Genomic DNA, 16,002 nt, shown 5'->3' on the forward strand with positions numbered 1-16,002 from the left:
TAGACTGTTGATTGTCATCTTCACAGAACAGAAATATAATAATAATAATAATAGTTGACTGAAATATTTTGACTTAATTTCTTATGCCTCTCAAAATATGCTTAATATTTTCAAACGCTTAAATAGGTATATTTAAAAACATTACTTACACGGTATTTATTACTTAGCAACAAAAACGGCAGAACAAACAATCTTACAATTCTCCAATTAGGAGAGGAACGTAAACAACGCATAGGAAACGATATGCATAAGTTACCTTCAGTTCCCGTTGTCCACCATTCAGTACGACACGCATACGTTGAGAATTAGAGTGGGAAAGACGTATGATGAAAAATCAAATATTCATTTCCAAACGTGAAGGGATGCGATAGATAAACATCACAGGTGTCAGATGAGGCTAGCTTGCATGAAACGCAGAGGCGGTTTGTTTGACGATTTGAGAACACCTCTCTTTTAGTGATTCGTGCGAGTCTTGTGGGGGGTTTGGTTCAGCCCTGTGACTCGAATCATTTGGATCAGTTCAGCTAAAAGATTTGTTCACTAACCCTTTATGCAGTTGCAACAATAGGTGGCGAACAATACAGTACATTTTTGAGTAGTCAGTGAATCATTGTAATGTCAATAACTGAATATGTTATCGAGCCAAAGAAAAATAAAACATTAATAGTCTCTGAAAAAGTCCTTGCCTCATTAAATTGTGTATCAGTTATTCATAATTCTTTTGTCTGCTTCATATTGTGAACAAGATTGATTCATGTGAAGAAATAAACGTTCAGTCTGTAGATCTTGTTGAACCATTCTTTCACGATCAGTAGACCAATTAATTAACATCTTCGGAACAAAAAGGATCTTTTTGATGCGGTAAATCTGAGAGCTTTCTGTCCCTCTGCAACCTGATGCTTCAAAAAGTTAATAGAGAGATTGTAAAACTAATCCATTGAGTGTTTAGTTCATTTTTTTGTTATAACGAAGTTAATGTTGAAGAGACAGATATGATCGCTTTATATGATGAACATTGAATTTAGGCTTTTATTCACATAACCTATACAGCAAACCTTTACTGAAGCTCAACCAACCCTGCTTGTTGGCATGCGAGAACAACCATAAATGTCCAACTTTACAGCAGAAAAACAATGCTTACAGCCTGGTGCAAAAAGTGGTTTTGGTCTATATAGCTGATTTCCCTTCATGACAACTGTGAGGGGGGTGAATTTTGTTTTACAACTAATATTTAGAATTTAAATTGTCTAAAATTAAGTTTGCCCAACTCAATTTAAATTGTTCAAAATTAAGTTGGCTCAACTCAATAATTAATATTTAGAATTAAATTTTTCAAAAATTGAGTTGGCCCAACTCAATTTAAATAGTTCAAAATTAAGTTGGCTCAACTCAATGATTAATATTTAGAATTTAAATTTTCGAAAATTAAGTTGGCCCAACTCAATTTAAATTGTTCAAAATTAAGTTGATCCAACTCAACAATTAATATTTAGAATTAAAATTTTCCAAAATTAATTTGGCCCAACTCAATTTAAATTGTTCAAAATTAAGTTGGCCCAACTCAATCAATAATATATAGAATTTAAATTTTCTAAAATTAAGTTGGCCCAGCTCAATTTAAATTGTTCAAAATTAAGTTGGCCCAGCTCAATTTAAATTGTTCAAAATTAAGTTGGCCCAACTCAATAATTAATATTTAGAATTTAAATGTTCTAAAACTGAGTTGGCCCGACTCAATTTAAAGTTTCCAAAATTGAGTTGGCCCAACTCAATAATTAATATTTAGAATTTAAATTTTCCAAAATTAAATTGCCCCAACTCAATTTTTATTTACTATTTATGTACTTTTTATGTAACACTAAAAAGTTAAATAAGCATATCTGTTCTGTGAGAGCGGTACCGCATAACGAGTGTAGTCTCTATAGCTATCTATAGACGTTTTTAAATCTAAACTCCAAAAAGCAACAAAATTATCAGACATCCATTAGTGCATGTTCGCAGAGGAATCCAACTGAAGTACAGCGCTGAATCAGGGTATCTTCCGTCCATTTCATTTCCAATTTGAAATGAAATAAGAAAAAACGAGAAAATGCACCTTTATTAGTTTTTTCGTTTTTTATAAAAAACGAAAAAAAAGAGATTTCGGCTTGATTTTTCGTTTTTTTTGGTTAACGGGTCAAAAACGGATAAATGACTTCAAAATCAGTTTTGCACATGTGGGCGGTCATGAGACGCCCCTTTCAGCCGATTGGTCAAGCAAATCTGAGCCTGGGACGTCATCATTAATGTCCCAGGTCTTTTCAACAAAATAATAGTCCTATGGCTCTGCGTACCGCTTCTTAAACTGTACAGGGCTGTGCAACTTTATGCGTTTCACAGAATTATTTATTTCAGAAATATTAAATATTAATCTGATTCTGCACCCAGCTGGTTTTATTTAGCTGTGCAGAGTTAAATCTGTGTAGTGCTGCACTAGACCGCGCAGAGCGGGTGAAGCATAGACCAATGTTCTGTCAAGTGTAAATACGCAGCAGTCATAATAACTCTTCTTTTAGACAATACGCTCAGTTTTGGACAAGGGGTGGCCATTGCAAATACTGTAATGCAAAACTGCTGATGGTGGTAGTGGGTACCGATGATGGTAAATTAAAATGTAACTAATCATAGCCGCGAGAGTGAGACAGCGAGATGATTGACAGGACGATAGCGGAGGAAAAAACTCAAGATAGCCTAACGTGTTAGTTAAAAATATTTCTTTCTTTAATATAAGTGAGTTTGTATCTGAAAACAACAACAAAACAATAAAATAACAGTGTGGACCACAAACTGAGCGTTCATTTTAAAGGGAAATTTCCAAATATCTAATATTTATTTGTTATAATGTTGTTGTTTTATGCATTTTATACATTTTATGCAAAAGTAGGCCTACTATGCTATTACTATACTATTTTATTGTATATATACCGAGGCACTTGATAAATCCAATTAGAAAGCTAAACAGTTCTAAGCATGAACTCTAGCAAGATCATTTAAGATTTTCATTTGGGTTTATGAAGTGCCTCTGTAAATATACATAGGCTACACATTACATTCTTTATGGGTATAGAGTTCATGGTAGCCTACTAATTGCATAAGCTCCTGTGGTTTTGATGGAATACATTTTATTGACGCATGCATGTTTCTCATTTTAATTTTTTGATTATACAGCCATGATTATGAGTAATGCCACCAAATTTAAATAAACTGAGACCAATGCAACTGAGTTAATGTATCCTGTTTTTATGATATAATTATGTAATTGGCTTATGGCTGACTTGGCGCCACCTACTGGCGGTCTTTCATATTGAAAGTATTGTTACATGTAACTTCATATTTTTCATCACTAGTGGACTGCCGAGTCGCGTAGGGCTGCTGCTGGGCGCTGGTGTTGCAATGGAACGTTCTATTGGCTTTCACTTCTTGTCAATATACGTTCTTTGGTTTCGGTTCATTTATGAGAGGATCTCCAGTTCACGCGCCGGCGCCTCCTGGTCGTGATTATCTACTGCTATATTTACTTCTTATTTATTAAATCCAGGCAATTGGTTGATGAAACATTGATTAAAATTAAGATACAATTAATACAAAACGAAATTCACTTTAACGAAAGGCTTTGTGCTTTCTGTTTGAGGTCTCTGTAAACGTTTTAAAGTCTTTTAGTGCCGCTTTCAGAGCGGTCACGTCCGTAACGGAGAACTGTCACGTCCATAGCATTGTTTTTTCCCCATAAATGCAAACACGAAAAATTAAATAAAATTAATATTTTATGTTCTGTGGAGAGCCCACCCTTCTTCATCCGGTGGGTATTATTACCTTTGGTTTGCGCATTGTAAATCACAGAATTACTAAAACATATTTTGCCACCTAAAAGTTAAATATTTTTTGTGTCACGTCCGTAACGCATGTGTATTTCATATTAAATATAAAACGCATGTGTATTCCCCCTTATATTAAATATAAAACGCATGTGTAGACTGATATTTTCTAATGTCTGGACTCCTTTATTAAGGAGTGATAAAGTAATAAACATTTTTTGTTTTGTTTTATTTGTAGGCTACTACAAAGAGTGTATATATTTGTTATTTCTTTTTGGTAGTGCTTAACAAGCATAATTTAATTTTGCCCAGTTGTGGTCTGTTGAGGGGCAATAAATATCAAAGGTCTCAAAACATCTATTGTGTTAGCCTATTTGTATCGATCCACTATAAACATTATCTACATGGCATTTGATTGGAGGCTACTTTGTCCCACGGCAACATTAAAATAGTTTAGATTTATGTACATTGTTTCTGTTGAGTGTCCATTTCATTATAATATTCAGGTTTATCGTTAATAATTGAACATGCACATGTGGGCTATTTTAAGTTCCGTTAAAGAGGGGTGGAGGTGGGGTTACATTTGACCATTTAAAAATATACTTGAAAGTAACGCAATAGTTACTTTCAGAAGTAACTAGTTACTTTTATAATTTGTAACTGAGTAACTAATTTAGTTACTTTTAGGAAGTAGTGACTAGTAACTGTAAGTAATTACTTTTTTTAAAGTAACTTGCCCAACACTGATTATAACAAATAAATAAAAGATATTTGGAAATGTCCCTTTAAAATGAACGCTCAGCTCAGTTTGTGGTTCACACTGTTATTTGATTGTTTCTTTGTTGTTGTTGTTTTCAAATACAAACTCACTTATATTAGAGAAAGAAATATTTTTTTAACTGACACATGTTAGGCTATCTTGAGTTTTTTCTTCCGCTATCGTCCTGTCAATCATCTCGCTGTCTCACTCTCGCGGCTATGATTAGTTACATTTTAATTTACCATCATCGGTACCCACTACCACCATCAGCAGTTTTGCATTACAGTATTTGCAATGGCCACCCCTTGTCCAAAACTGAGCGTATTGTCTAAAAAAAGAGTTATTATGACTGCTGCGTATTTACACTTGACAGAACATTGGTCTATGCTTCACCCGCTCTGCGCGGTCTAGTGTAGCACTACACAGATTTAACTCTAAAACGAATAAAGGCACGTTTTCTCGCTTTTGCTTATTTCATTTCAAATTGGAAATGAAATGGATGGAAGATACGCGCTGGTTGTTCTCTTCATACTCCACAATGATGGAATACTGAGGCGTGGGGCAAAGTAATGGGTGTATTAAATTGTATGAAATAATCCCGGAAAAAAAGCACAAACACAGCAGAGATGGAACGTTCAGCAGCTGGAATTAGCTGAGGGTGATTGGTCCGTGTACTTTTTGATAATTTAATTTCCTGTTTGGAATGGAATAACGAGAAATGAAAACCAGCTGGTTTATTCGTTTTTTAGTTTAGTTTAAAAAACAAAAAATTTGATTTTGGCTTGATTTTTCATTTTTCGTTTGTGGTTGCAAATCGGTTTATGGGTTTGATATTTCATTTGTACATGTGGGCGGCGCTGAAACGCCCCTTTAATCTGATTGGTCAAATACGTGTTTACACGACAGTTTCACGCGGTTTGGCTCTATTAGCCTTCTACAGTTTCACACATTTTGGCCTTTTTGGGCTTCCATACACGTCCCGCCTCTTTGTCCATTTTCTTTTATCCAGGGGAGTGGCGAGAGGTGACGCGCTGCTAAGATGGTGACGTCCGGCCACGCCCACTTTAGGCTTCAAAACGCTACGGGTGACGTCACGGACACTACGTCCATTTTTTTTACAGTCTATGTGCGTAACACCTGCGTAACACACAAGAATGAACCTCATTAGTTCTCTCATGTCAAGCAAACATGCTTGAGCTTCCGTTTTACCACAACTGATGCGCGAGTTGATGAATGTTTATGAATTTAAAGCCTAAATTCAATCGGTTCATGAAGCAATCGTGTCTCGTCAAAAAATGCTCAATTCGTTTTAAAAAGATTAGTTTTACAATTATACATTTTTTTGAAGTATCAAGGTGAAGGGCTAATTGCAGCTGCCAAAGACAGAAAGCTTTTAGATTTAATCAAATCTTCATTTGTTTTCTGAAGATGAACAAAAGTCCTACTGGTCTGGAACGACATGAGGGTGATATGACATTTTTGGGTGAACTATCCTTTAACAGCACACATTCAAACTCAATCTTTGAAAGCAGAAAAAACAGTCTCACGCTTTAAAACAATAGACACTTGAGCACATTTTTATTATTAAAAGTAAACACGTGAAATTAAGAGCATAGAAAAATTCTAATGAAATACTAAAACTAATAAGTGGCGATGTCCGGCAGTAAAACAAATAGGCCATCCATAAAATGTTACCGCCAGTACAATAAGCAGACATGGGCCAGTTTAACAAAATTATTTTTATTTCAACAAATAAATATTTACAAATCAACTAAAATGGTTATACATTAAAAAGCTTCGATTAAAAAGACTCAATGTTCAGGCGCCAGCCAGAGCGGCTGGGATTCTGCGGCGTCTCAGTTGATTCCAGGCCTCCAGAATCTCCCTCCGCGTGATGATCCTGTGGCGGCTGAAACAGGAGAGGCGCGCGGCCTCTAACCCCACTCTCTGCAGCAAATATCTGCTTACACCCCTGGACTCATGGACGCGTCTTTCTGCTGCCTGGTTGATCTGTGGAATTCAGTTTTATGTGCAGTCATTTACAACCAATGCTGTTAAGTCAATTGTGTGGGCCTATAAAACACACCTGTTTTTGTCGGACCGTGTACATGAACGCAGCGTGTCCTCTTGTTCTTGCTATGGAGCTTCTAGATGCCGCGCATCGCTTGCTTTTAAGGCCAGGAGCTTTCATGATGGACAGAGGAGTGTGTGATCAACAGTCGCTGAAGCGAAACTACTATTTAAGGTATATGTAATCAGTCCCCTAATGACTACACGCAGGTGCATGCCTTAATTGGACTTGAATTAAGTCCAATTGAGTCAATCGGTCAATTCAATTCACATTTATTTGTATAACGGTTTTCACAATACACATCGTTTCAAAGCAGCTTTACAGAAAATGCATGTCTACTACAATTTAGGTATTTCAGAAATGTAGCTATAACCTACAAATCACGCATTTAGCAAACAATGTATTAATTTAAATTATATTAATTTGAGGGAGAAACAGTGAGCTCATTAAAGTAATGAATAGGCCTACATGTTGTTAACAAATTATTAGGATTAGGTCAAATCAATAACACTGAAACACAGATAAAACGCCCTTCACCATGCAACCATGAACTTTATCTTAATCTTATTTCAGCACATTTTCTGAACATCAGCATTTGTGAGATTTGTTCCATCTGAACAGTTGATCTTCGATCAATTATTTTTCTTTCTATAATAGTGATCTGTGGATTTATATCACAGAGAATATAATAGTTTTATTTATGTTTTTGATGGGTATTCATGGGCACAACACTTTTTTTTTTTAGTGGAAATGTAAAATTAGACAATTGGGGTAAGATGAAAGACCATGATATATTTGTTATTATTTTAAAATAATTATTCAATAATAACCATGAATACAATTAAATCATAAATGTTTATATTATATAGAAGTAAATTATTTAAATATATATATTAATAATAATTGCATAAATGATGCAAATGTTTCATATCAGCAAATGCTTATTTCCCCTAATAATATATTGAATCAATGTTGCATCATCTTATGCATGTACATTTACTGATAAACTTGGTGCCTCTACCGTGTTGCTATTCATGTACATGTTTATATATTGACAATTTTTATGTATTTCTATTCATTTATTTGAGTCTAGTATCCAAATGAACTTTTGGACTTCTGTTAAAGGAGTGGATCTGGATCCAAGTTGAGGATTAATAAATTGTAACATACACAAGAGAGAGACGTTCTTTATTCAATGGCATTGTTTTTCAGGTAAGCCACAAATACAATTAAACAATGTAGGCTCATAATAAATATACAAAAAGGAATTGGTCATATCAGTGGGAATAAAACACCATCACAAACCACATCAGAACTCAATAACAACATTCAGTACAACTCCATGCGATGTCCCCCTTTATATCTGATTTGCCAAAGCAAAACACTTTTTTGTTCATAAATCGAATACAAAAGGACATGAAAAAAAAAACTCTTTATTTGTGAAGAGAAAAGGAAAACATCTTCAACACAAATGAATGCAACTATAACACATTCTAATGATCATTTCCACCTTGAAAATACCATAAAATAAAATAAAAAAGAAACAAGTGCAGTGATTGGGCAGTGATGTTCACTTTGTCATGTTGTGATACAAGAAAGGGGGCGGTACAGGAAATAGTTGGGTATGATTTTGCTGGAATGTGTTCCAGATCAGGTGCATTTATTCATGCAAAGTAGCAGCTCCATGCGGATGGCGATGCGAGTGTGCCAGCCAAGGGGGAGGATACGGATGTAACGGGCTACAATAGGTGGACGCAGCAGGTTCTGGACTGTGGAAGAACGGTCAGAGTTTCCATAGAACATCTGAGGAAAAAACAAGTAAGTGTAGAAAACCAATAAAACCGAGGACTTGAACTTTAGAGTACAGGTTGCAATAATATAATATTACAGTGAAAATGGTTATGTAATCCTTCAAAAAAAAATAGGTCATGTGATTTTCGTCATTATTCCAGGATGGGCTGTTTGTCTTCTTACCCTGTTGTTTCCAGTTTGGTCCTTGTAGTAGATCCAGTTGAGTTTCTCATTGGTGCGGTACTGCACAGTGTACTTGGTTACCCACTCATCAGAGTCACAGCGTCCCTGGGTCAGGATCCCAGAAACCACTTTGATCTCCTTCAGGTCAATCTGAAGCCACTGGTTGGTATCCTGGAACTTAGACAGCCAAGCACACCTGGGACAAGAGAGAGAGAAACACAATCTATGTGCAAACGTTGCAGTCAAAGTTTCTTCAAGACCAAAATCTCTAAACCTGTTCGGTCAAGATAAGAATTTGGGGTTGGTAAGATTTTTTTAAATGTTTTTGAAAGAAAGTCTCATGCTCACCATCATTTGATCAAAAATTTTTTTTTTTTTTTAAATAACAGTTTTCTATGTTAATATATTTTAAAATGTAATTAATCCTTTGATGACAAAGCTGAATTTTCCACATCATTACTCCAGTTTTCAGTGTCACATGATCCTACAGAAATCATTCTAATATGCTGGTTTAGTGCGCAAGAAACATTTATTATTATTATTATCAATGTTTAAGACAGTTGTGCTGTTTACTATTTGTGTGGGAACTGTGATAAAAACAATCAGGATTTTTGATGAATAGAAAGGTCATTATTTAAAAGCATTTAATTTAAATAGTTTTTTTTGTTTAAATGTATTACTGCTACTTTTGATCACTTTAATTAATCCTTGCTTAATCGAAGTATTAATTTCTTTAAAAATCTTACTGACTCCAAACTTTTGTTGGAGTAATTAATAAGTAAATATTTATTAATATAGCACTTTTTAAAACTGTAAAACAAAATAAGACAATGAATTAATTGAACTAAATGGATTGGAAAATAAAATGCAGACCATTTTCAAAAATGGTGTAAAAACAGTTTTCACTTCACAGATATTACAAAGAAACGGCAAGTAACACATTGAATTAAACATGAAATTTTAAAATATAGACTAAAAATAGTGTTTTCTTGTATAAGGTAGGCTACTCCAATTATCCTTGTTTTAATTACAACTTCGAAAAATCATTTGGTTCAAATGTAGGATTTAGTTTGTTTGTTTTTTAAAAATGTTTTATTTATTGTTAGAACAGTGTTAAATTGTTTAAGGGACGTGTGGATTTAGCAGTAAAATCTGGAGAGAAAAAAAAAATTCACCTTTTTGCCTGATCCAGTCAATGATCAGCCTTATAGAGTAAAAAAAAAACAATGTTTCTCTCAAAAAGGCAATAGCGGCCACACTAATGTTTCAGAGAACTCACCCAAACCCTTGGCTGTTGAGTCTTGCCTTGCTTGCAATCCAGGAGGAGAACCAGCCTGTGTACTGGTCTTCATTAGAACAGCTCATCTGATCTGAAGTCACAGATCCTGCCTCAAAACCCAGGGGCTTATGGTAGGGACACTCTGGACAGACAATTGAGAAGAAATATTAAGAATAGATTACATATAATTCGAAGTGAAAGTGTAAATATGCAGCCGCACAATTTTCTGGTTTTCTGACTCTAAAGGTAGTTCTGAATGACCAAAATCTATGGACAGACCCATTCAACACAAGCCTGCAGGATGTCCAACATGTCTGACAGACATTAGTCACGCGATCAGAGATTTCTTTGTCAAGCTGCGTTAAAGGGAAATGGACAAAGCGTTAATCTGGCGGCTCTGTAATTCTGTGCTTCCATTCTTATGCGCGTGACTTTACAATCCCAAAAGCTTCAGTTCCGCATAACGAAAGATCAACATCCATTAAGACTAGGTTGACAGATGGTCACGTTTCTACACTTAAGCTCCAGTCCTACGGCAATGTCTTTACATAACAGTCCCTGTTTTCAAGGATTTAGGATGCTCTTTTTGACATGCCCACTTCTGGATTTTGATTAGAATGAAATCAAGCGAAAATAAAAGGCATTCTGATTCAGCAATCATGAATTTTGTGCTGAATTTCTTCTTTTTCAGAGAAAAGGTGTTAATACACTTAATTGTCAATAGTTTGATTGACAGGTCCTATTCTTGGTAATCTCAACAGAACAGGATTATGAACCTGCATCCTTTCCATCACTGTGATTCTTAAGTCTTTATTTTATTTTTTCATCTCAACTCTCCTCCCTTTCATTTGATTCGAACTAGTGCTGGGCAACGATTAATCGGACTAATTGCATCCAAAATTAAAGTTTGTGTTTACATAATATATGTGTGTGGATGGTGTATAATTATGTTGTACATATAAATACACACATATGCATATGTATATATTTAAGAAATATTTGCATGTATATACTGTATATATATACATTATAGGAAAAATGAATATTTTATACACAGTACACACACATACTAGTTTTTATTTTGGATGCGATTAATCGTTGTCCAGCACTAATTCTTACACACCAGTCTCTGAGGATTCAGAACACGAGCTGCTCTGTGTTAATGGAGCATGTCTGCCCTGTGGTGGTGTGCCAATGGGATGCGGTGATGGGACACATGGCCCAGGTGAAGCTGCAACCGAATGAATAATGACTTTCTGCACCGCTGACCGGGAGCCAGCTCATTCGCACATGTCCTGCCTTCTGTTTCCAAAGGGCACCGGCTAGTGCCAACTATAATCCATCCATCTCAATTCCCAAAGAGTCAATGTTAGCGCAAAGCACCGTTCAGAAGTGTCACTCTCCTGACAAAACGAGCATAAAGGATTTCAGTGGATTCACAATTCACCCTCAGCCAGTAAAAACAGTAATCTACTATTTAGGTAATGAAGGAAAATGATTCATTATACGGACACATTTTGAACCAAAACACTCACTTATTCCTGTCACAATTAGTGCTTAGAAAAAAAGATTATTTGAATGCATTTTTCTTCCATATTTCATTCTTACCTGGCATGCAGTCCATCTGCTGCGCCCAACTTGAAGAAGAACCTTTGGAAAGCAGTTTGCTAGAGGATTCATCGCAGTCACACTTGCAGGATTTCTCAGCCCATGTGTCGTTGCCCTCGCCATCCTAAGCACATATCAACATGGTCATCAATATTGTGTCTTATTTGTCTCTGCCAATATCAAATGTTTTTAATTACCTCTTGCGCTTGCAGCCCAACAAAACCTGGGCAAAATATGGGAGAGTAAAATACCATTATCACATTCATTGGGTCATTAACACATACGGCTAAATGAACGGTTGAATAGACTTTAAATGCACATTATACAACCATAATTCACAATCATTTTTGTTGATATATTTAGATAATCGTTAACATATTTTTTTCAGTGTTTATTTTCTTTAAATCTGATGCACTTTTAAAATGTAATCAACTTCTGTGAATTTAATCTCTGCTAATTTAGTGAAAATAATGGAACACAACAGCACATACCTTCAGACACCAGCAGGATGGCTATCAGTAACGTGTTCTGCAGTCTGTACTCCATGATGGTTTATTTTTCGAGTGGTGGACCACCGCACTGATATTAAAGGGGCTGGATTACTGTAATCCACAGAGCACTAATGGCCTTATCTAATGCCCTTTATCTCAAAGCTCCTCCCTTTACTGCTAAAAGCTAGTTTGAAATTGTTCACATCCCAGTCCGACCCTTGTCTTTTAAAAAAAGAGAGAAATAGCCAAATGATCCCAGATTTTAAAGCCGGACGGTCACCTTCTGTGACCCAGTTAATGGTTCAATGCATACAATTAACTCAATTCAACTTCTCAGGCAATCTGTTGATGCAAATCACTACATACAATATGCCATTTCATGGAGAGATCAGTTGAAGGCTGCTTTCTTTCTTTTCAGTGTCGTCTTTTCTGTGTCATGATCATTTTACAAGTCTCCATTGTTTTATTATTATTGATCATCTCAAAGGCATGAGTTTTTATGGTGTTTGCAATGAAATGACACATGCTAGAACATAGTTGGGTAGACATTGTTTTAATTGTTTTTAATTACAGCGGAATATACATTATAAACGCTGTTGGAGTCAGACATGCCTGGACTTAAATCAAACAACGTTAGGGTGCTGTTTCCCACTTGTACCCTAAAGAGAACACACAGACAAATAGTCTTCACAAAAGACATAGACAAAGTGCTGAGTGAGTGGTGAGGATTATGTTTGAGCTAAATGTTGTGCATTGGTGATTAAAAAAGAAAAAGTTATAAGCTAATAACTTTCAGTTTACAGACTCAATCGATTGAATAGATGCAGGCCCAGACGGAATCTGCAGACTTTTATCCCATTTTCTGTGCTGATTTTAGGATGGAAATATAAATGCATGTTAAACATAATTGAAAATACAAGACGTATCCGTAAATGAAAGCAACATTTTAGCAGTGAGGGATGTGAAGAACACTGAAGATTCTGCGTGGGCCTGATAGATGTAACAAAAGTGATGGCTGTTGTCTAAAATGGAAGTCACATTCTGATTGGTTGGATGTTTTGATGACTACTGTTTGTTATTTATGTCAATCCTGTCAAGCAGAAGGGGTACAATTTGGGTATGGACCATGTTCTCAATTCAGCAAAGAGGATTCAAACAGACTGCGAAAACTTCAACATATAATAGGAACAGTCTTAACATTTAAATAAGACAAAAACAGATGCCTTTCTTAGTACATTCTATGACAGACTCAGTAGTCAGTCCACTAAAATAAAGAGAGTGAATTCACGGAACAGACAAATTGAATGCTCACATGACAGAATAAACTCTTTTGTTCCTGATAGATTGTAAACCTTTGGCCTTACAAGACTTCACAATGGCTTTAGTTGGCACAACAACTGCTTCAGACAAAAATGTGGCAGTGATTTCAATACTTAAAGGTGGAATAAACATTATGAAATGTCCAAAGTAGAAAAGAGAGTCCAATTTTCGATAACCATGAAAGATGCAAACTGACCACTGGGCCATATTTGCATTAAAAACTTACATTCTTATGCAGACATCAACATTTGTCCAATGGTAAACAGACACAAGAGTTCAATACATTACATTCTAAAAGGACAGAGCTTTTACTCATTGCCAAGCCACAGGAAAAAAGAAAAGAAAGAACAGCCATACGCAAATATGAGATTGACTAATTGTCTAATATATTTCATCTATCCTGTGGGATGAACCTGAATGTTTATATCCCTGCATTCAACGGCTGACACTGAAAAGCAAATGGGCATCCTCTCTGGATGATAGATGCTACAAGCCAATATAAGACGAGTGTCTATGGCTATTAAACCATGACAGATGAGTTGTCAGTACCTGCAGGTATACTTTAGTATGGCAGTGAACCAAGAAACACTCAGAAACACCTTCACAATATCATTTAAGGCAGTCAAAACCCTGCTCATTCAGTCAGAAGGTGAATAGAGGTAAAGTGGGACCAATTTGTCAGTTGGTAAAAAAAAAAAAAAAAAAAAAAGGTTCCAAATGGCTAACAATGTTCATATTCATTTATGGTAGAATATATAATAATAGATGATTAAAGGGTTAATTCGCCCAAAAATAAAAATTCTGGTGTGCACTGTGCACATGAACAGCGTCGGCCAATAATGAGCCGGCGTTCTGACGTAGAACCAGGAAGCGCTGCACTGTGTTTACAACGTGGAGACTGACATGGAGTTGAATAAAGTCGTTATTTAAAGTCATTTTTTGGATGAACTATCCCTTTAAGCTTAAATGTCCACTTCAATGTACGATTTTGTAATGTTTTAAAAAGCTTATGCTCACCAAGGCTGCATTTATTTGATCAAGAGTACAGTGGAAACAGCAATATTGTGAAATATTATTACATTTTAAAATAACAGTTTTCTATTTTAATATATACATTTAAAAATGTAAAGCTGAATTTTCCGCAGTGAATTTTTCCACTCCTGTCTTCAGTGTCACATGATCCTTCAGAAATCATTAATATGCTGAAACATTTCTTATTATTATCAATGTTAAAAACAGTTGTGCTGCTTAACTTTTTTTCCTTTTCAGGATTCTTTGATGAATGGAAAGTTTAAAAGAAACAATCTTAAGTCTTTACTGTTAGTTTGATCAATTCAATGCATCCTTGCTGAATAGAAGTTTTCTTTCAACAAAAAAAAACAAACTGAATGAACCCAAACTTTAAACTGGTATTGTATATTCACCCTGGCTATATCACATGACTATCAGGCTCCGTTTCGACAGAAATGTTGGTAGACGCAGCCCTTGGGAGATGAGTTTTCTATTTTAACGCTTAAAACTAGCTTTCGTAATATTTGAATCTCTAGGGAAGTGTTATGTTTTGCCCTGATATTCTGTTAGCATGATTCCACGCCAATCAATTTAAAAGTAAAAAAAAAAAAAAGTGAAAGTATATCAAAATCAAAATAATGGTGCTTAGCAAACAAAAGAAATTCAGATTCAGTGACATTCTACATGTTTTTTTAGCAGGTTAACAAAGCCAGTCATAAATTACCATTCGCAGGCGACCTCACCACAGCTGGCGACAACCAAACAGTTTATCTTGGCAGTCCTAACAGCTGGCTGATGGGAGGATTACCTGGCACCACGGAGACAGACTGTGCCAACGTACTGCAGATTAAAGGATGTCAGAGCGTTTATGGACAAGGTGTTAATCCAGTAGTGATGGAATCACATTCTAATACTCGGGTATGGTGAAATACGATGAAATCGGCAGACCACATTACTCAGGAACAAAGTGATTCATGTCACTAAAAGTAACCTGAAAACAAGGAAACGAAAAGTTCCAGAACGAGCATATAGAAGATTAATTTCTTCTTACAAAACAAAAGTCAACAGTTGCATGGCAGTTTAACCATGAAAGACAACACAGCAGTTTAACAGAACATAACTTAACATAATGACTGAACCTGATTGCTGTTGCTAAAAAAAAAAAAGATCTACGTATAGCACACTGAAATAGTGCAGAGACAACAGAATCAACAAAGATATAAATACAGATAATTAAAAAAAAACTGACTGTATGATGTAAATGCCAATAACTGTAAAAGTCTATACAGGACTGAATTAGGATTATTCATGTTCAAGATACACATTCAAGTACAGCCTATACAGTATGTACCTGTATAGACTGTACTTGAATGTGTATCCTCAACATGAATAATCCTAATCCAGTCCTGTGAAAGACAAAGCTCATGTACTGTAAGTAGATAAGGTAGAAGATTAGATAGATGGAAAGTTCTGTTTTTAATCAAACACCATATCAACACAAACACCTGTGAGAAATGTCTGTTTAAAGTGCACCATTGATAAAACAATACTTCAAAAACCAAAAAAAAGAGAAAGAAATGTTTTCATGGACACATAACTGAAATGAAAATGCTCTGTCACTCTCTTTTGGGGGG

At 35.4% G+C, this 16,002-nt stretch overlaps 1 protein-coding gene across 1 annotated transcript; it reads right to left on the reverse strand.

The window, feature by feature from the left end:
• Window positions 1–8,138: 8,138 nt before the first annotated feature.
• rs1a (retinoschisin 1a) lies at window positions 8,139–12,191 on the reverse strand. The gene is made up of 6 exons (XM_056248729.1): window positions 12,038–12,191; window positions 11,744–11,769; window positions 11,547–11,670; window positions 9,939–10,080; window positions 8,660–8,855; window positions 8,139–8,488 (listed from the first exon to the last, which is right to left on the reverse strand). The coding sequence occupies exons 1-6, from the start codon at window positions 12,090–12,092 to the stop codon at window positions 8,336–8,338; spliced, it is 696 nt and encodes a 231-aa protein (XP_056104704.1). The 5' UTR covers window positions 12,093–12,191; the 3' UTR covers window positions 8,139–8,335.
• Between the last annotated feature and the right edge of the window lie 3,811 nt (window positions 12,192–16,002).

Source organism: Rhinichthys klamathensis, unplaced genomic scaffold, assembly GCF_029890125.1.
Source record: "Rhinichthys klamathensis goyatoka isolate OS25496 unplaced genomic scaffold, OSU_Roscu_1.1 h1tg000056l_1, whole genome shotgun sequence".
NCBI lineage: Eukaryota > Metazoa > Chordata > Actinopteri > Cypriniformes > Leuciscidae > Rhinichthys > Rhinichthys klamathensis.